Consider the following 21,491-nt stretch of genomic DNA (forward strand, 5'->3'; position numbering starts at 1 on the left):
TATAGGTAATATAATTTCCTTTTCTCTAAAGATCTCTATCATTTCTTGAAGTGTAAATAGCCTGAAATCAAAACATCTCACAGTTTATTTACATAACATGTATTTTCCCCATTTCACTTTTAAAGGATATGGATTTGTAATTCTGAGTTGTTGGTAGTACTTCATTTTTGACTTTAAAGGTGGCATTCCTTTGTCTTTTCATTCTCATTGTTTCTGATAAAATAACAGCCAGGTTGTTTTGTTGTGTCTGTGTATGAGATGCTTTGCAATTTTGGCATTAGTTTTCATTTTGTTATAAAATATGTTTGTAAGCAGACATTGGTTTTATGTTATTTTAAGTAGTGTTGTAATGACGTAGCTAGCATGATTTTATTGCATTAACTTATCTTTTGGTTCATTAAAAATTTTGTGTCCATAAATTATGTTGTTTTTTAAACTAGAATCAGCATTATTTTTCAGATATCTCCTGTGTTCTTTCAGTTCTATTCTCTGTAACTCCAACTATATGCACCTTGATATTCCTTGTATATTCAGTTCTATACTTTTTGTGTCTCAAAACTAACAAAGTTGTAGTACTCGGCATGAGGGGATGACTCAGTGGATAAAAGGCTTCCCAGATAAGAATGAGTTACCAGAGTTTGCATCTCCAAGATCCACATACAAAGTCAGCTGCTGTTGCATGAAGATCTGTAATCTCAGTTCACCTGGTAGGGGAGGTAGAGATGGCAGAATCTGCTGCAGGCTGTTAAGCCAGCTGACCTGTTGAACATAGCAACTACCCATGAGAAGAGACCATGTATCAAATAAAGTGGAGGCCAAGGTGCAGCACACATTTCCTTGTGACCTCCACATAGTGTACATGCATGCTCACACATGAACATGCACACAAACAATGCTCTCTCACACATACCAAAAAAAAAAAAAAATAGGCAAAGAAAAAATACCAGTGATAAAATTCACTGACTATAATTTTTCTCTTGTGTTGTAAGTCAGATTTTTGGGTAACTCTTCTGAGGCTTTCTTCTTTTCCAGTTTTTTGGCTGCCTCATTATCCACTCCTGATATGTCAGGCTGAGAGCTGTTTGCAACCCTGCCTCTGAATTTCACACTTGCTATCTGCAGGAGATTAAACTTGTTATAAACTATTACCACATCAGAGTCCCTTGAAGTTATCCAATTTAGAGACTGAAATATTTTTATATTAAATTTTGGCTGCTCTTTCAAAATTACTGTTTTTACTAAAATACAAATCTGAGTTCTCACTATTTGTGATTTTGACAAAAATTCTAGTTATACAAAGCACATTTTCTTTTTGTAGAACAGCCTTCATAAATATCTATTGATAGAGACACAGAATAGAGATTTTTCATTTTATTATTTGCATGACTTTATTTGTTTATTATTTATGTGTGTATTATGTGTGTGTGTGTGTGTGTGTGTGTGTGTGTGTGTGTGTGTGTGTCCAGCTTTTTATTTGGGTGTTGCAGGTCAAAGTCTGATACTCATACTTTACGAAAAGTGCTTCATGTAATGAGCCATCTCCCCTATCTTCATGTGAATGACTTTGGATTGATTATTGGACATTTTTTTCTTCTTAAAATGTTTCATTAACCAGAGGAACCAGAGGGTATTTTAAAAACTTATTTTAAAGTATTTCAGTAACCAGAAGGTATTTCATTTATGAGAGAGAGAGAGGGAGGGAGGGAGAATGGGCATGGTAGGGCCTCTAGCCACTGCAAACAAACCCCACATGCATGCACAACCTTGTGCATCTGGCTTATGTGGATACTGCGGAATCAAACCTGGCTCCTATCTGCTAAGCCACCTTTCCAGCCCTGGAGATTATTTTTTTATTGACATCTTTTTTCCATGAATTCTCCAGATTCACACCATCCTTTAATACTTTATTGATTTTTCTCCCCATTCCCTAATTTTACACTTTATAGAATTCCCAAAAATCTTAATTTCTTCATTTATAATGAATATTTTCCCAAAGATTAGATCCAGTAACATTTTATATGCTGAACATTTTGTATGTCAATATTTTTTCTTGTAGAGTTGTATTCCTTAGAAGGTATTTTGACATCATTCAATGACAGTCAACATTTGTGGTACTTGTTATGCAGAAATTTATTCATAGACATAATCTTTAATTTATCCACTTATTCATTTAGTTTTTAAAGGAATAATTATTAGGTTTCCATGTATACCATATATTATATTATAGACTTTCCTGAGTTTCTTGTGATTTTTTAAAAATTATTTTTGTTTATTTTTATTTATTTGAGAGTGACAGACAGAGAGAGAAAGAGGCAGAGAGAGAGAACGGGTGTGTCAGGGCCTCCAGACACTGCAAACGAACCCCAGACATGTGCTCCCCCTTGTGCATCTGGCTAACGTGGGTCCTGGGGAATTGAGCCTCGAACCAGGGTCCTTAGGCTTCACAGGCAAGCGCTTAACCACTAAGCCATCTCTCCAGCCCTCTTGTGATATTAAATTTATTTATTTTACCAAGCAATTTTGTCAGTTACATATAGTTGTCATTTATTCTTCTCAGCAAAACTTTCACTGCCTTAAGTAACACCACATCTCATGGCCTGCATTTTTCATTTTTTTGAGTCCTTGGCAACATTGTATGTCCTTTATATAACATTCTCCATTTTCTGTCTACTGGAATAGTGTAATTTTTCCACTGAGTTTTTCCTATTGTCATTATGTTCTCATGGTTGTTTTTAAGTAAATAATCTTTCTTAAATATATTAAAAGAGGTTTATACCCAAAGACATGTAATCTGTACATGCAACTCATAAGAAATATGCCATAAATTATTAATTAGTTTCAGATCAGTGCAAAAGGTATACCTAGTATGCTGATATTTGATTTGTACAGATTTCAATTTTTATAAGGCGCCATACTGTGCTATTATTAGCCACCATTATATTTTGAAGGCTTAGGTTATATATCTATGACTCATGTTTTAAAATGTTTCAATCAAACGAACAAGAGTGTTGCTTTCTTGGTGGACCTGATATCAGCACAAGGATGAAAGAGGTAGACATTGAGAACACATACCAAAACAGAGGTCCAGAGGCTCCTAAGAGCCCATCACTTAAGTAAACTTAAAAGTCACCCAACATGGCTCAGGAAATTTTGTGGAAGAGGAGTTGGAAAGATTTTTAGAGCCACAAATTGGGACATTATGCACAGATATTGCCTCTCCCCCATAACTGACTGCTACCCTCATAATGCATGACCCACAATCCCCATGGGGTTGACCTGCATCCCCAACAAGAGAGGCCTCTTCAGAAAATGAGCAGGGATGAGGGAAGTGATGTTTTCAAGATGTGTTGTTTATATACTAAGTATGTACATAGCTAATAAAAATAAATTTAAAAATAGACTTTAAGAATATTAACAATTTCTAGAGAATAAATTATTTTTCACAACCTAGTTAATGTCCTTTTGATATTTTTCAATGTTTCCTAAATATAAGTCATAAATATAAATGATTAAACAACTGTTTGGCTTGAGAGTATACATTTTTACTTTTTTATTAATTAGTTTTGTACTCAGCAAATATAGTCAATTTGGTACCATTGTTAGGCTCATCCATGTCCTACCCCCTCCCTCCATCCCCTCCTTGTTAGAGGTATATGGGTCATGCATTATGGAGCTAGCCCACAGTTATGGGTAGGATATGTGTCTCTGCATATCATGACCCAACATGTGGCTCTGACATTCTTTCCAGCCCCTCTTCCACAAAATTTCCCTGAGCCATGTTGGGTTCATTTTTGGTCTGCTTCAGTGATGAGGTGTTGGGGGCCTCTGGGTCTCAGGATCTCTGATTTTGTAGGAGTTGATTTTTCTCTGTGTTGATCTCCTTCACCTTGTGCTGGTACCTGGTTCACCAAGAAAACAGCACTCTTGCTTGTTTCACCAATTTTTCTTAGTTTCAGCCAGGACCCTTTTGAGGTATGATAGGGTGACTTTGTCCTTAGGATCTACATCTATCTGAAAAAGAGAAGCAGATTCTCCAATGGAGAATAAGTTAGCACCAGACAAATGAGATAACCCTTACTTTTTTATAGAGAATTTAATAGGTGTAGGCCCTCTTGTAGCCCACAATTTGTGGTAGCTTGTTAACGGAGAGCGGGCTTATGTTTGGGTACAGTTCTGACTTGTTTCCCAGATCCAGCTATGAGTATGGTGCCAATGAGGGGATCAGTTAGCTGAATCAAGAGCAACCAGATTCCCACCATGGCTGTGTGCCACTATTGCACTTGTGTGGGCATAACATCAGGTTATTTGTTGCTAGGTAGGTTAGACCATGAGTTGCTTGGACAGATATTGGTCATTTCCCCCAATCACCCATGTAGCACCTTCTGGCACTAGACACGCTGACTGGGGACTGACTCTCTCCCGGCTTCCAGCAAGCTGTTCCATTTTAAGTGTCAGTTGCATATGGTGTGATCAGCAATAGGGTCCTACCACTGACTTTTGGTGGGTCATCAAGTACTCTGACAGAAATCTGTCATTCTTTTAGGCAACCTTGTAGGTTTCTCTGATCAAAAGCTCATTGTGGATGATAGCCCCATTCTGGTACTGGGAATTACAGGTCAGTGCCCACTAAGAAAATGAGGAGAAAGATAACTAATATACAAGAGTTAGGGGAAATAGAGAGAGGGAGGGGGATAGGGAGGGAGGGAAGATGTAGAAGATTTAGGTTAGACTTGATCCTACCCTCTCCAGTGTCTTGTGTTTCAGGTGTTTCCTGTAAGGACACGGTGAAGGTGAAGGTTCAGCCATTTGTTCTGCCTTTTAGGAAGTAGGCTTTTATGGTACCATTGCAGTTTGGGTCTAGATTAGTGTTTCCCACCCCTTCGATGCCCTCCCCTCTTACCCCCTCCATCCTAGTGTCTAGTCCATAAGATACTTGCTGGGTATGTAAGGTATCTTGGGTAGATTCATGTTAGGTGCTGTAGATGAGTGAGACTATGTGGCAATTTTTTTTTTTCTTTCTGTGATTGGGTAAATTCACTGAGAATGATCTGTTCCAGGTTCACCCATTTTCCCCCAAATTTCTTTGTGTCATTTTTTTTCTTACTGCTGTGTAGAATTCCATTGTGAAGATATACCACATTTTAGTTATCCATTCTTCTGGTGATAGACATCTGGATTGATTCAAGCTCTTATCTATTATGAATTGAGCTGCTACAAACATGGTTGAGCAAATCTCTCTGGCCTGTGGTTTGAAGGTTTTAGGGTAGATGCCCAGTAAGGAAATAACTGGGTCTGTTGGTATCTCTATAGTCAGCTTTTTCAGGAGTCTCCATATTGCTTTCCAAAGTGGTTGTACCATCCTACATTCCCACCAACAGTGGATGAGTGTTCCTACTTCACCACATCCTCACCAGCATCTATTTTCATTTGATTTTTTGATGTCTGCTCTCCTTATTGGGGTAAGGTGGAATCTCATCGTAGTTTTAATTTGCATTTCTCTGATGATTAGGGATGATGAACATTTTCTTAAGTGTGTGTTTGCCATTTATGTTTCTTCCTCTGAGAACTGCCTGTTCAGCTCTTTGCCCCATTTTGTGAGTGGGGTGTTTGACTTCTTACTATTTAGATTTTTTAGTTCTTTGTAGATTCTAGAGATTAAGCCTCTATCAGTTGAATAACTCGCAAATATTTTCTCCCATTCTGTGGGTAATCTATTGGCTTTGCTTATTGTATGCTTCATCTGTAAAGAAACTCTTTAGCTTCATGTGATCCCATTGGTTGAGTGACTATTTAAGATCGTGAGCTATTGGGTTTTTGTTCAGGAAGTCTTTTTCCATTCCTATATTATGGAAAGTACTTCCTAAATTTTCTTCCAGTAGTATTCAAGTTTCTGGTCTTATATTGAGGTCTTTGATCCATTTGAATTTGAGTGTAGTGCAGAGTGAAATGTGTGGATCAAGTTTCAGTTTCTTGCATGTGGTTATCCAGTTTGTCCAGCACCATTTTTGAAGATTAGAATATATAGTCATAAGTAGAGAAATGATGACCTTCATTTTTCCTTATTAGTGCACATAAACAGATCACCAACAAGGTACTACAAAGTGTCATCAGATGCTCATGGTGAGAGGTTGGCAACTTATAAAATTGACATTGAGGGCTGGAGAGATGGCTCAGTTAAGCACTTGCCTGTGAATCCTAAGGACCCCGGTTTGAGGCATGATTCCCCAGGACCCAACTAACCAGTGCACAAGGGGGCACATGTGTCTGAAGTTTGTTTGCAGTGGCTGGAGGCCCTGACATGTCCATTCTGTCTCTACAATCTGCCTCTTTCTCCTTCTGTATTTCACTCTCAAATAAAAAAAAGCAAACAAAGAATTTAAAATTGACATTGAGAAATTAATAGATCATTGAATTTTATACAATTTTCATCTTTAAAGAGTATCTGGGTAGTAAGTACAAACTAGATTAAATTTATACCAGTGGTAAGTTTTATACTGTTCAATAGATGCCCTAATTTAGATTGCAATGTAAGTATTTTACTGATATAAAAAATGTATTAATAAAATCATATTTCACTAAGTAGCTTGGCAGTTAATGTTGATCGCTTCATCACAGTTCAGTCATGTTTAGAAAATTTAAGCAAGCTGTGTGATTACTCCAGGAAGCATGGAATGATGTGTTCAAATTAGTACCATCTGTGGATAAAGAAATTGAAGGCTTTTAGTCATTCTTAAAGAATGGAAATCTGATTCTCCATGCTAAAATGAGTGTAATCCTTTTTGTATCTGTAATTCAATAGGGCAGTCGCCTTGAGATAGTCTAGTTCCACACACAGTTCATCAAAAGAGAAGATGCAAGATATAAATGAGAGTTACTGATGGTCACTTACGGGTACTTGTGAAGTTTCCTCTTAAAGGATTTTGTCTATATATTTGGCCTCAGAACAATTCATTTGTGGTTTTTCTTTTTAAATATATTTAACAGAATACTGTGGAGTAGATTTGGTGCCATCCGAAAGTCAAAAGTATGTTTCAATAACCCATAATTTATCCATGCATTGAACAAATACTTATTAAATGCCCAAAGAAATTTCTGGTGTGCTTCCCTTACCTAGAATAAAAATAAAATAAAATAAAAATTGCCTTGACCTTATTACACTGTCAAGATAAAGTACTACTCTATTAAGACTTTTCTTCTCTGAAGTACTTACTTAGAGAATACTAGGTTTCGTGAACAAATAGTGATTTACTGCAAAAGTTTACTCTGCATCAAAACTTTGTTATCAAAATATCTTCCCTAATACTGGGAGAAAAACCAGTTGTTTCTTAGAGACACAGATGTCAGAAAGGGCCACTTCCCCTGCCTTCTCTATTTTACTGGGTAGTGAATATCTTCTTCTATCCTACTTCCAGTGTCAGAGCAACAGGGAGATAAGATGGAAGCATGGGTGGTGGTTGATGGTGAAAAGGAAAGAATGTGCAGGCTGTAGTCCCTGGTTCTCATGGAGGATGGGTATACCACAAATGAAACTGAACACACAAAGTTCAAGATAAAACTTTTCACGTACTCCCAATGTATAGAAAGTAAAACTAAAATCCCAACGTTAAATTCAGCATAGAATGCTTCACATGTTGTGATTCTTATCCCTCTTTAATTTTTCATATGTTGAGCCTCATTTTCCCTCTTTACACTATTTCTTTATTTGCTTCAGGTAAGCAGATTCTGATTGTCCATTCACCTATTAAAATATTATTCATCAAGAAATCCTTTCTGAGCCACCTACCTTATCAAACGCATAGTGTATTTTCTGCTCATTTGACCATGTATGCAAAAAAATATTAAATGAGTTTTTTTTTAATTAGCTTAGTACATGGAAGATACAAGTCAGTGTGGAGACTGATACTTTGTGTGCATCACAACTCAGCCTAATGTGCAGTGATTGCTGTTTTTGTTTTTTTTTTTTTTTTTGTCTTGGTTTGTTTTTTGAGGTATGGTCTCACTCTAGCTCAGGATGACCTGGAATTCTCTATGTAGTCTCAAGGTGGCCTCGAACTCACGATTATCCTCCTACTCCTACATCTGCCTCCTGAGTGCTAGGATTAAAAGCATGTGCCACCATGCCTGGCTTTTTTTATTTTTTTGGGGGGGGTAGAGTCTTACTCTAGCCCAGGCCAACCTGGAATTCACTATGTAGTCTCAGGGTGGCTTCAAACTCACAGTGATCCTCCTACCTCTGTCTCCCAAGTGCTGGCATTAAAGGCATGTGCCACTATGCCCAGCCAATTTCTGTTTTTATCTGACATAGATGCAGAAGCAAAGCTTTACAAGTTTCACATATATATACCTTATTTATATATTATTTATTTATATATATTACACCATTTGAATATAATTATTTATTTTACTATTTGAGATAGAGATAGAGAAAGACAGATATGTATGTATGTATATAGAAAGATAGATAGATAGATAGATAGATAGATAGATAGATAGATAGATAGATAGAGAGTAAATGGGCATGCCAGGGCTTTCAGCCACTGCAACCAAACTCCAGACACATATGCCACCTTGTGCATCTGGCTTAAGTGGGTCCTGGGGACTCAAACTTGGGTTCTTTGATTTTGCAGGCAAGTGAATTAACTGCTAAGCCATCTCTCCATCCTATCCCATATTAAACCTTTTAATATTTTTAAGAGAGAGAGAGTTTTTGAGTTTCACTTTGTTACAAATGTTTATTCAGAGGGTGCCTAGTGATTGATCATTATGTAGAGAGAGGTTTTATTGGAGTTATATCATTGTGTAACAAATTATTATATACTTGGCTGCGTAAAGAAATTCGATAGAATTGGGTGGCTTAAAACAATGCTTTAGAATTTTAGGCATGGTATACCTGGTTCTCTACTTAGTCTCACAAGCTAAAATCAATTCAATCAATTGCATTTTCATATAGGATTTGTGGAAGAATTTAATTTTTTGCCTCTGTAGATCTGAGTTACCCAATCTTGGTTGGCTGTTGGCCAAAGGCTTCTCTCAGCTACCAGAGATGACATGCATGATTTATCATGAGGTCTCATCCTTCTTCAAAGCTAGCAGTAGAAAATTTTTTGTACATTGAATCCATATCTTGCTTCAAATATATTATTTTTTCTCTTCTATAACCAGTCTAATAAAATGTTCTGCTTTTAAAGGAGTCATGTTAACTAAGGTCAGATCCACTAAATAGCTTTCTATTTTATATTTTTTTATTTATTTATATTTTTTAAAATTTTTTTTATTTATCTATTTGAGAGAGACAAACACAGAGAGAAAGGCAGAGAGAGAGAGAGAGAGAGAGAGAGAATGGGTGCGCCGGGGCCTCCAGCCACCACTAACGAACTCCAGACGTGTGTGCCCCCTTGTGCATCTGGCTAACGTGGGTCCTGGGGAACCGAGCCTCGAACCGGGGTCCTTAGGCTTCACAGGCAAGTGCTTAACCGCTAAGCCATCTCTCCAGCCCAGCTTTCTATTTTAAAATATGCAGATTTGGGGACAGTGGAGATGCCTCAGTGGAATAAGGCACTTGCAGCTCAAGCTGAAACACCAGAATTTGATCAGCATGTAAAACGCTGGAAGCAAGGTGGGAGGCAGAGACAAGAGAATTTCCCTGAAGCTCATTGAAAGCACAGCAAAGAGCAACAGAACTAAAGTCCAGAGTAAAAAACCTACCTCAAATGAATTGGACAGGCGAGGACCAACCCAACAGTTGTCCTATCACATATGTGCCCTGGCATGGACGTGCAACTGCACTCTCGTGAACATGATACATACCAAAAAACAAACAGATAAAAATTTAAAGTTTGCATATTTTGATCTTTATTAATGGCAGCACAAGCCTGCCACTTCTACTGTTGGAACAATACTTGGTAAAACTGGAAGAAGCCTTGTCTACAGGGACAAAGAATCTTGGAGACGTCTTTAGATGCACAGAGAGAATTTGATTATGATGGCTTCTAAGCTGCCTTTAGATCCTGAGTCTATGGTTTTATTATTCATTTGCATATACTTAGGGATTCAGCCACCAATATTGATATAAAAATTGACTTCTTTCCTACTGCTGTTGGCTGATTTCTTTCATGGAGAAATTAACTGGTCTATCAATTTTTCTCCTTCCTGTTATATAATCAGTACATTGTACTTGTTATAATGTATTTGTGAACTTCTCAACCGCATAACTTTAATAGCTTTCTACTTCCTTACAAACTGTCTTATTGTGATCTTCTAATGCACAATCTTTCTATGTATAGTGCTACCATAAGTTAAAAAGTAATGTCAGACTTGATTCAGTCACATTACCTCTATTTAAGCATCTCCATATTAAAAGCAATGAAGTCCATCTTTCCTACCATCTCTTCTCTGAGAATCCCTGAGCCCTCAAGCCAATAGATACAGATCCTTAGGAGAGAGCCACCCCATCATATCTCCAAAGGGCCATTAAAGTGTTTTTAAGATATGTACTATGTTCATATGAACTCAGTTTAAGTTTAGTGACTGAAGGATTTGAATAAATTGTAGAATTTCTTTAGTTCTAAAAGTTATTCTTCTCAAATGTAAATATTACCTAACACATGTTTTCTCTAGTCACTTTTATTCATAAGCAAAGATTCAACAGCCTGTCTTCTAAATAATACCAAATATTTTCTTTTTCATGCTATTTTTTAGGTAATACTCTTATGCAATATGATTTTATGTAATGTATTAGCATTTTAAATAAGTAACTGAGGCACATTCCATGACTATAAATATTATATTTGTATTTTATTGATTTAGGCTTCATATTCTAGTTTTGGATAAATGTATAGATAACAGGTGTGTAAATGATATAACTAATAAGGTACTAATAATAATAATTTAAATTTTTAATATTTTAGTTATTTGAGAGAGAGGGGTAGAGAGAGAGAATAGGCATGCCAGGGCCTTTAGCTGCTGCAAATGAACTCCAGATACATGTGCCACTTTGTGCATCTGGTTTATGTGGGTCCGGTATAATTGAACCTGGGTTCTTTACAGGCAAGTGTCTTAACAACTAAGCCATTTCTCTAGCTCTAAGTTAAAATTTTAACTTTAGCCTCTCTCCACAGAACTCTAGACTCAAATATCCATATATTAGTGAGCATATTTTGGGTATTGGAGAGACATTTCAGAGTTAACATTGTTAAATATTAAAATAAATGCTTGATCATTCTTTCTAAAATTTAAACCTTCCACAGTGCCCACCTCTTCCTTTGCAGTAAGTTTGTCTTTTTATTTGCTCCACCAAAATTTATTTCATTTTAAATACTTGACTCTCTCTCTCTCTCTCTCTCTCTCTCTCTCTCTCTCTCTCTCTCTGTGTGTGTGTGTGTGTGTGTGTGTGTGTGTGTGTGCATGTGTGTGAGCATGGGCATGCTTGCTTACTTTCCACCTCATAGTGAAGCAGGGTCTGTCATTCTTCAACACTCCATCTATGAGCTTCCAAGAAATTCTTTTGTGTCTGCTTCCCTTCATGCTGTAGGCACATTAGGATTACGCTAGCCCTTGACAGCTTCAAGTTTTTATATGGGGTCTTGGAAGAAGTGGGTTCAGGTACTCAGATTTGAGTAACAGCTGTTTTATTCACTCATCTGTTAACTTTTTTTCCATTCAAAGGCCTTACACTTTTTCTTTGCTGCTCATTCTTGCATACCTCAGAAGCCCTGTATCATTTTTCCTTCAAGCTACATTCAAAATCTGCATGCTTTCCTTCATTTCTGACATTACTTTCTTAGTCCATCGCAGTGCCTACCTATTAGTTTCCCTGCTTCTACCTTTGTCTCCCTTAGTCCATCTCAACTTAGTAGGTGGAATTACTCTGTGCAAACACATGTCGGAGCCTGTCACTCGTCTGCTCAAATGAAAGCCATAACAATGTCCTACAATAATGTCCATTATCTAGCTTGTAGTGTCTCTTCTCAGACCTTAGCTCCTACTAGTCACTCTGGCCTCATTATTCTTCAGATATGACAGATGTGTTTCTGCTTTTGGGCCTTTAATCATGATTTCCTCTGCTAGAAAGTTTCCTCCCTTACATATTTCCATATCTCTTTTCCCCCTTCATCAGGAACTTAATACCTTTTAATTGGTGAGGTCCTTTTGGCCACCAGTTTAAAATATCATTATCCATGGAATTTATTCTCCAACCCTTACTTATTTCCATAACAGTAGTCAGCTTCCAAGATACCATATGTGCTCTTTGCTATAATTTGACAATTTAACCAGAAAGAGATATCTGCTTTGTTTTGTTCATTTTATTTTCGGCAGCTATATCTGTACTAATTAGTGATCATTAGATATGTACCAAATGTTGAACTGATATATATATATATATATATATATATATATATATATATATATGAATGAATTTTAAAATATTTATTAACTTTTTATGTGTGAATATTAATATAGTTTTCAGGAATTATTTTATACTTAAGAACATTCTGAAATATTAAGTATAGTAGGGAATATGCATTAATTATACAATATAAAATATGTATGATAAACATTCCAGTGCTACTTAGTTCACTAATCTTTTATACTTCTTTCCATAAGTCCTTATATTATGCTTGTATCATTTTCCCAATAATTTGTATTTTAAAAACATGATGTAAACTCTAGTGCTTCTTGAGTCCCTATCACAAGACTCAGCATCTGATATATGGTTTGCATACAACAAAGCAGGTCACAGTAGGAATCCTACTACAAATATGTGATTGTCAGTGATATACTGATACCTTAAATACATATTAGTATCAGTGTGGTGGATAATGTTTTAAGAATGATTTTTCTAATCTTAAACATATATAAGAATTTTCAGCTAATTACATGAATTCTTTCAGTAATGTTATTTAAAGTTGTTTTATAATCACTAATTACTACATGTAAAAATGGTCATATGTTTTTCTAGACAAATATAAATAAATGTCTTCCTTATGAACTGAATGACAAAATTCAGATCATTCCTAGAGAGGTTCTTAGGATAACATGAGTATGTGATTGTCTTTTTATCAGCAAATTTTTTCTTTCTATAGGAAGCCAGAGTGTATTTATACCAACCACTTAATAGTGTATTTCACAACCACATTGGGCATTGGAAAATAATCAAAATGCTTTGTCTTTTACCTCCTTGAAACAGTAGTCCTCAAGGAATCGGTATGAGGTTCTTCCTATCAAGTGTGCTCATACTATGCTGAGAAGTAGGGGCATGTCGGGTCTGTACCACTTCCATCATGGTGATGTCGATTTTTCTCTTTCCTTTTTAGTTCCCAGTGTTCCCACAAATATTGCTTTTTCTAATGTTCAGTCAACCAGTGCAACACTTACATGGATAAGACCTGATACTATTCTTGGCTACTTCCAAAACTACAAGATAATCACTCAACTTCGTGCTCAAAAATGCAGAGAATGGGAATCCGAGGAATGTGTTGAGTACCAAAAAATTCAGTACCTCTATGAAGCCAACCTCACCGAAGAGACAGTGTATGGATTGAAGAAATTTAGGTGGTACAGATTCCAAGTGGCTGCCAGCACCAATGCTGGATATGGTGATGCTTCCAACTGGATTTCAACACAGACCCTGCCTGGCCGTGAGTCCTGACATGTGCATGCTGCTTTCTTAGTTCTCTATGTGGTAATGATTGCTAGTTAATCCAGAGGTATGTAAAATCACTATCTGTGAAAACCAGCTAGTACAAATTAACTTGTACATAATATCATATTTGGAAACCAAATGAGAATCTAAGTGCTTATTAAGGCTTTTCTTTCCATTTTTATTACTAATTTGTGTGCATGTGTGTGTATGCATGTACACACATGCACACATGTGAGCACACACACATACAAACACATACTTGGGTACACATATGCCACACTGTGCATGTGCAGGTCAAAAGACAAGCACTGGGTGTTGGTCTTTACTTATACCTGGCTTGAGACACGGTCTCTCTTGTGCATGGCTGGGAAGATAAGACTCAATGGCCAGCATGTATTTTAGGATGTTCCTATATTCTTCTCCTCTTGCCATAACCATATAACGGACTCTTTGACACTTTGCATGTGGCTATAAAAGTTTGGGAGTTTTGAATTCAGGTGGGCAGACTTGGAGAGCTATCAGTTTCAGCCCCAAAGGCTTTTCTTAAACTCCCAGAATTGTGCCAAGCTTTTGGAGTATTATATTACAGCAAGGTATTGTGGGAAGACTCTCCTTTTAATCTTTTTTGTTTACTTCAAATTTACATATACACACATATCATATACACTGTAAATGTGAAAAACTTAATGAATCTTGTTTAAAAAATCATTCTAAGGAAAACTAAAACTATGTTCTAAATTCCCCCTTAACCTAGGGTGGAAAAAAGAATACAAGGAAACGTAATATCTTGAAATTATTCTTTCATCTACATGCAGTTTATTTCTTTTACAATCAAGAAGAAAGGATTTTAAATGCTTACCCATAAAAATAATTAAATTATGTGTAAAAATTGCTTTTGCAACTTGTTTTATATTTTAAAGCTAACTGGTCACCCTATTTGCTGAGAAAACTTCATTAACTGTACATAAGTAAATAGCTTTCTATTATTTATACTCAACAATGGCTGTGTAAAATTGAGGTGATTTCTACTTAATGCAAATTAATAGCATACCTTGTTATATGAGCAAGATCTCTGAAGTACAGAAGTACCAATTCTTTCCTGGTCCCTCCTCTTCAGACAATCTAGCTGTACCAGTCTCAGCACTATACCATACAAGCTTGTCAATTATGGAGTTGACATCTATATCTCTTAGCCAGGGATCTGATCTTAGTAGCAATTACTTTCAAACATAAGTTAAATTTCCTCTAAAAAATGTTGATTTCCCTTAGTAAACACACACACACACACACACACACACACACACACACACACACACACACACAATTTTGTTATAAGTGGACACAGGGATAGACTCTTATAGATAGTATAAATAGTAAATAAGCTTTGATCAATTCTAGAACCATTGTCTGGACGACTGAATGTAACTCTTGTTACAGTTCCCCAGAGTACCTGACATCACATTTTTTGTAGCAACTAGCACAGGCTTTAAAATGTAGTTGAAAGCCAGCCATGGTTAGGCATGCTTTTAATCCCAGCACTCAGGAGGCAGAGGTAGGAGGATCACTGAGCTTGAGGCCAGCCTGAGACTACATAGTGAATTCCCAGTCAGCCTGAGCTACAGCAAGAACCTACCTCGAAAAACCAAAAATAGAAAGAAAAAGAAAAAATATATAGTTGAGCACTTACATCAGAATCCTAACAACTAACATTGTTTATCCAACTTCTTTATTAATTCCTTAGCTTTTGGTTTCTGGGAAATCTGTCATACTTTATCTCCTAGAGTTGTTAGATTGCCCATTCTCAGACACCTTTGTTGACTTCTCATACTCATTATTTTTTCTAATTTTAAGCATTAGAGTATCTAGAGATCCATACTTGATCCTTTCTACAGACCTTAGGAGCTCTTACCTTCTGTCCAGTGATGTTAAAGTTCATTTGCATCTGATATGCTCTGGTTTCAATCTGTAGTCCCAAATGCTCCCTTGAACTGTAGATTGAAGTGTATATCTGATCAACTGTTAACACTGGAAAGATGTGTTTCATAAACCTCTCCACATAGCACAATCTAACCAACAAACTTCTCATGCTTTGCTGTAGCTTATCTCAGAAACATGCTGATCTTCCTGAAGACAGTGGAAACCAGGACAGTGTTACTTCCCTCCACCAGGGATTCATGACAACAACATCATTTAAAATATACATGTTGATACATTTTCATAAGTCCAGTTCATTATCGCTACCTTTCAATTAAGTTGACTGGTCTTGTGACATGTAAGGCTTCCCTTTTTTATGCCTGATAGATTATGTATAACCACTTCCTCCTTGCCTTTATTTCCCACTCACAGTAGACTATTTTCTGATAGAATATTTTGAGTTTCTAAAGTGTCCTATTCCTTCTATTGGAATGCTCTTTAATTTTATTTCTTTTTAACCTGGGTAGAAAAAAATCTCATATATACCACCATGACATCAAAATAAAAGAAAGACTGATTGAGAGGGGGAGGGGACATGATGGAGAGTGGAGTTTCAAAGGGGAAAGTGGGGGAAGAGGGAATTACCGTGGGATATTGTTTATAATTGTGGAAGTTGTCAATAAAAAAGTTTAAATTTAAATTAAAAAAAGTAAAAGAAGGAATCGCATATAGATTTTTTTGTTTTTACTTAAATGATCCATGCTCAGGAAAAATAATCACAATGACTCAATCTAAACTAGCAATGTATTTTTATAACTTTACCTATTTTAATGATCACATAATTTCTAGATTATTTTTAAAGTTTATTTTTGATCATTATTATTTCCTTTTTGCCTAGAATAGCCCTGATACCAGTAGATACCCAATCAATTTTTTTTGAATGAGTTAAACTTGATTAAATAAACTAATGAATCAAAGAAAAGGAATTAGAGGACAGAAATAAAGAAATAAAGAGGACAGAATAGTGGAACCAAATAAGACCCAGTTTGGAAGTATCCAGTAAGTGGTTATTTTGAACTTACTGATTTGAAAATAAATGATTATTGGAGTCTAACTGAGAGTAATGGAGCTTTAGAGATTAAAACAGTAAAACAGAGCTTTAAGCTGGCTTGACAGATAGCAGTTGGTACACATCACAAATGCAGATTTGATTGAATATGGGCATTTGGCTCAATATATGAATTTTAAAGCTAGGTACTAGAAGTTATTTGAAAAAGTGAGATATATACCCTAATAGATGAAGTCAGCTGATATAAGATAATGGAGTGATAGAACCATGGAAATTAACAGAGGATTTTTTTAAATGAAATAGCCTTTTTTTTTTTTTAACCTCTGACTGATTATTATTCTATACACATTCCATGGTATGAGATCTTCTGAAGTATGGGGGGGGGGAGATCAGAAATTGTTATGCAAAAATGCTCAATTTATTGTTTGCAGCAATTTTTAAAGAAACAAAAAAAGAACCAATTAGTTGTTAAGCCCAAAACACATCAGATCTGGCCTGTGGCTAGTTCATATACAACTTATGGTTTGATTACCCTTGTACCTGTGTGTCATTGGCCATGGAAGTTTCTGTACTGAATCCTATGAGCAGCTCACTCATTGAGTACCTGCTTCTATCTGCTACACTGCATCAGGAAGTGGACTCTAAACATACCATCTATTAAGAGTATACTTAGGGCTGCTCCAAAGATGTTTAACTAACATAAAGAACATATAACATCAAATAAAAGATTGGCAATTAAAACTAGAATGTTGGATTTGTAAGAATCCTACATAATAAAGTCATGCTAGTTGAAAGCAACCTGTTTTATCCAGTTCCTTTTTAGTATGGTTACTTTGAACATTCTTGGGTTGAAAGGAAATAAGATTTATAATCTCAGTTACTCAAAGCAGAAATAGGCATGTGCGGTGATAAGAACATGACTAATTTATTAGTATTAGTAGAAAATTGACTTTCTTCCACTGTTACAAGGGATGTGAGTGAAAAGATACATCTTTTTCCAACTGGAATATAATCTTATTTTCTTGGAATTCTTAAAAATCCAAAGATTTTCAAATGAGTAGTCATATGTTAGTGGAAGAAATTAACCATTTAAGTTATGACAATGAGTTACTATCTCTAATATAAGGAATGAGGAAACATTTTTGTCCCTAATGAAGGAGGGAATGCTAAAATATATTTTAACATCTGAATTTTGTCAATGTACAGTAAAAAAAAATTAGTTGATTATAAGAGGCCAAAGAGATACTCCAAGTACATTTGATATAAGAGACAAAGAGATACTACATATATCATTACATATAATGCAACTGCTTACATGTACTAAATATATAAGATATATAGTGAAATAACATTTAGAAATAAAAGGAAATAAAACAGTCCAGAAACAAAAATCTTAGAGAACAGTGATGTTTTTGATAGAGTATGTAATGCTAAGGTATTAATTCAGCATATCAAAGATTAATATATAGATATTTTGCAAACTGGATGAAAGGCATTGATGTTTTATATTATCAACCAAATTGTATGCTATTTCATCATATGACAATATAAAATAGTCGTTAATAATTAGAGGAACCAGGTAACAATATAAAATCACTATATCATAAACATATGCCATTTTATTCCAGTTGGGTCAATCTGTGGCCAAGTGTATACAGCATCTTATTAAAATCTTCATTTATTTGGTAAAGTTTTAATATGTGATAACTGGATTGAAATTAAATTTTTTAAACCATGAATAACTCAAAAATCATGCAGTATAAGAAATAAATATTACAGGTTTTTAAATGGCCTATAACCTAAGAAGATATGTTATTATTAAGTTTCCATAGGTTCATAAAAAAGAAAACAAAAACAAAATTGACCACTCCAGAAGCCACATTAGAATGCAAGCTGAGAACTAAGTTGGGTTAACTTTCTGATTCTGAATCTATCACTATAAATGAGAGTAAATAAAGGAAAGAATGTTTAGCCAACTCAAACCATCTCTGCTTTATTCTATATTCACACATCAAGATCATTGATTCCAACCTGTTTTGCTCCTTAAATCATTTGGATTATAGTCATATCTCAACTTCATACTGTGTACACAGAATTACAAAAGGCAGAACTATTTAACAAAAAACATGATTCTTACAGACTGTTTTACTCATCTCTCAGTTTTCTTATTATTTATATCTTCAAAGCAAGTCGAGTTGTGTGTATTGGGAGTATAAAATAGAAATCTTTTAAATGCCTTTGTGGTACACAATAGCTATTATAATACTGAGAAAATGCATAACTTTACAGAAGTGTAGGTGTGAAATTAGTATGGAATGAAATGGGACTCTTAAAATGTGCATCTCCTATAGACCACCAGGGCTGGAGATTGTGAAGAAGAAGAATTCCTGGGGTAACACTTAGGTTGTGAAAACCACAGGATAGCGTACTCATGAGGAATTTTAACTACCCAAACATCTGTTAGGTTAAAAAAATTCAACAAAACATGTCTCATCAAAGAAGTTCTTAAGGAATGTAACTTTATAATCTAAAACGAGGAAAAGTCAAACACAGGACAGAGTGTGCTTTAACATTATTTAAAATAAATTGTCAATGCATTGCTATACTTTCAATTATTTTCTTTATTTTTTCTAAGCTGTGCAATTCACATTTGATGTGATCAATGCTATAGTAACACAAATAGAAACACATAATAGTATAAGTGGTGTTAGCCAAAAGTAAATAAGAAAATACAATCCAAGACATGTAGAAACCAGGCAGTGCATTTTTTAGAATAAATTCTATTACTGTCACTAGAGAGACTAAGTATAATGTATTCTAGAAATAATGAATATACTCTGTTAAATTAGTGAGGTGTTCTTAAAAGTTTTCATATTAGCCACCCGGCCTATCAAATGTGTCAGACATCTCTCTCCATTAGTCTTGTATATTGATGTCATTGGTAGATTTCCACAGACTCCATATTACTACAAGCCCTGCACACTGCCATCCTTTGCATTTCTTTTGTTCCCTGCCTCAGTGGATTACACAGCTATTCTTGTTGTTGAAGCTAACAGTCTAAGTTCACTAGTTTGTTTGTTTTTCTTTCTTTCTTTTTTATTTTTTGCTAATCTCATGCCCGAGGAGTCATTTATCTGAGTCCTATAGATTTTATCTTCTAAACTTTTCTTATTTTATATTTATTCCTCTGTGGTTTCACTAAATTGATAGTCTTTACATTAGTCTCCTAGATAAATATAAAAGATACTGAAATGGTTTGTCTGTTCCTGATTTCTGCATTTTATCTGAATTCAGCTTTTGAATATATCCATCTCACCATGCCATTCCTTTGCTGAAAACTCTTTAAAGGTTTTGTTTACCTGCATGTAAAAAAAAAAAAAAAAAAAAAAAAACTGAACTTTTAGTGAGGTTTCAAATATTATTTTTTCATAGTTTATATTTTTCACATATGGGTCACTCCTCCTCCTTTATGCTCCTGTATCTTTGCTCTTCTGACTGGCTTTCTCAATCTCCTCTGGAGACCAGCTACCTTTCCTCACTGTTTTACATTAGTAGAAAGTCTTTAAGAAGTTCCCCTTAGACTGGGTCATTAGTTCAATTGGTAAAGTGCTTGCCTTGCAAGCGTGAGGAACTGAATTTGAGCCCCCAAACCCATGTACAAACACTGGGATGTTTGCTCACTTTTGTAACACATTCCAGTGCTAGGGAGAAAGAGGAGGATCACTGGGGCTCATTGGCCAGCAGTATGACCTAATTGGCAAGTTTTAGAGCAGTGAAACCCTGTCTCCAACAAAAGAAAAGGTTGACAGCAAACTTGAGTATCACACCTAAGGTTATCGTTTGGCCACCATATTCACAGTACACATGTGCACTTGCACACACACACAGCAGCAACAACAAGAACAGCGACAGCATGAGAAACCTGTTTCTCTTTTGTTAAGGGAGGAAAGGGTTTATTTCAGCTCACAGTGCTGAGGGGAAACTTTATCATGATTGGAAAAGCATAACAGAACAGGCAGCCAAGACATCATATCTTGTCACAACTGCAAGGAGGAAATCACCTGAGTGTGCTAGTTCTGAACACCTAGTGGGCTGGACCTCAAGGTCTACCCCCAGTGACACCTCCTCCAGCAAGGCTCTACCACCCAAGGGCTCCACAACTTTCCAAAACTGCCACTAGCTGGGGACCAATTAGTCAAACAAAATGAGCCTCTTGGGGACATTTTCACATTCAAACTACCACAATGCATAAATAGGAATTTCTGCTCAGAAGACAAGATGAACATCTCAGATTCCTCCGATCCATTGCAGCCAATAGCTTTGAAGCTAATCACTTATCCAATGTATGATAACTGAGAATACTGGCATCAGTGTGGTGTAGTAATAACCCCTTACTCAGGCATCATCTCATTCTCTCATGTTTAGCAGACCTCTCCAACTATGACAAGAAGACTGAAGGTCACTGCCTTCAGGAGAGCAGAAATAATAATAATAAAAGAGTTAGAAACCTTTCTACTTCCACCATCAAAAAATTGTTTCTAAAGTTTTAAGCATATTTCAACATAATTTATTATCCTTATCTTTTGCATATCTTTAAAAACAAAAGTTATTAAGGGATGATCTCCTGTATGCTTACACCATTTATGAGTACTTAGTACCTATGATGTATTGTGGATGTGGAAGGAAGGCATGTACTTTAGTGAAAACATATTTCAATGTCAAAATTCTCCCTATTTTAAAATGACCTATACATATTTTTGTCTAAATCTTGTCCTTGAAATACTTACATAGTGATGGCCAAAATTAAAACCCATCTAGTCAGTTACTGTCCCTGTTTGATTTGTTCATTTATTTCATTTCACATGC

The 21,491-nt window shown here is 35.7% G+C and overlaps 1 protein-coding gene across 1 annotated transcript in view; it reads left to right on the forward strand.

Moving 5' to 3' along the window:
• Window positions 1-21,491, forward strand: part of Ptprq (protein tyrosine phosphatase receptor type Q) — a 199,154-nt gene that overhangs the window by 97,893 nt on the left and 79,770 nt on the right. The window contains exon 26 of the mRNA XM_004650139.2: window positions 13,314-13,637. Within this exon, the coding sequence (XP_004650196.2) occupies window positions 13,314-13,637 (324 nt within the window). The remainder of the gene's footprint in view (window positions 1-13,313; window positions 13,638-21,491) is intronic.

The sequence above is a fragment of the Jaculus jaculus genome, chromosome 6 (assembly GCF_020740685.1).
Source record: "Jaculus jaculus isolate mJacJac1 chromosome 6, mJacJac1.mat.Y.cur, whole genome shotgun sequence".
NCBI lineage: Eukaryota > Metazoa > Chordata > Mammalia > Rodentia > Dipodidae > Jaculus > Jaculus jaculus.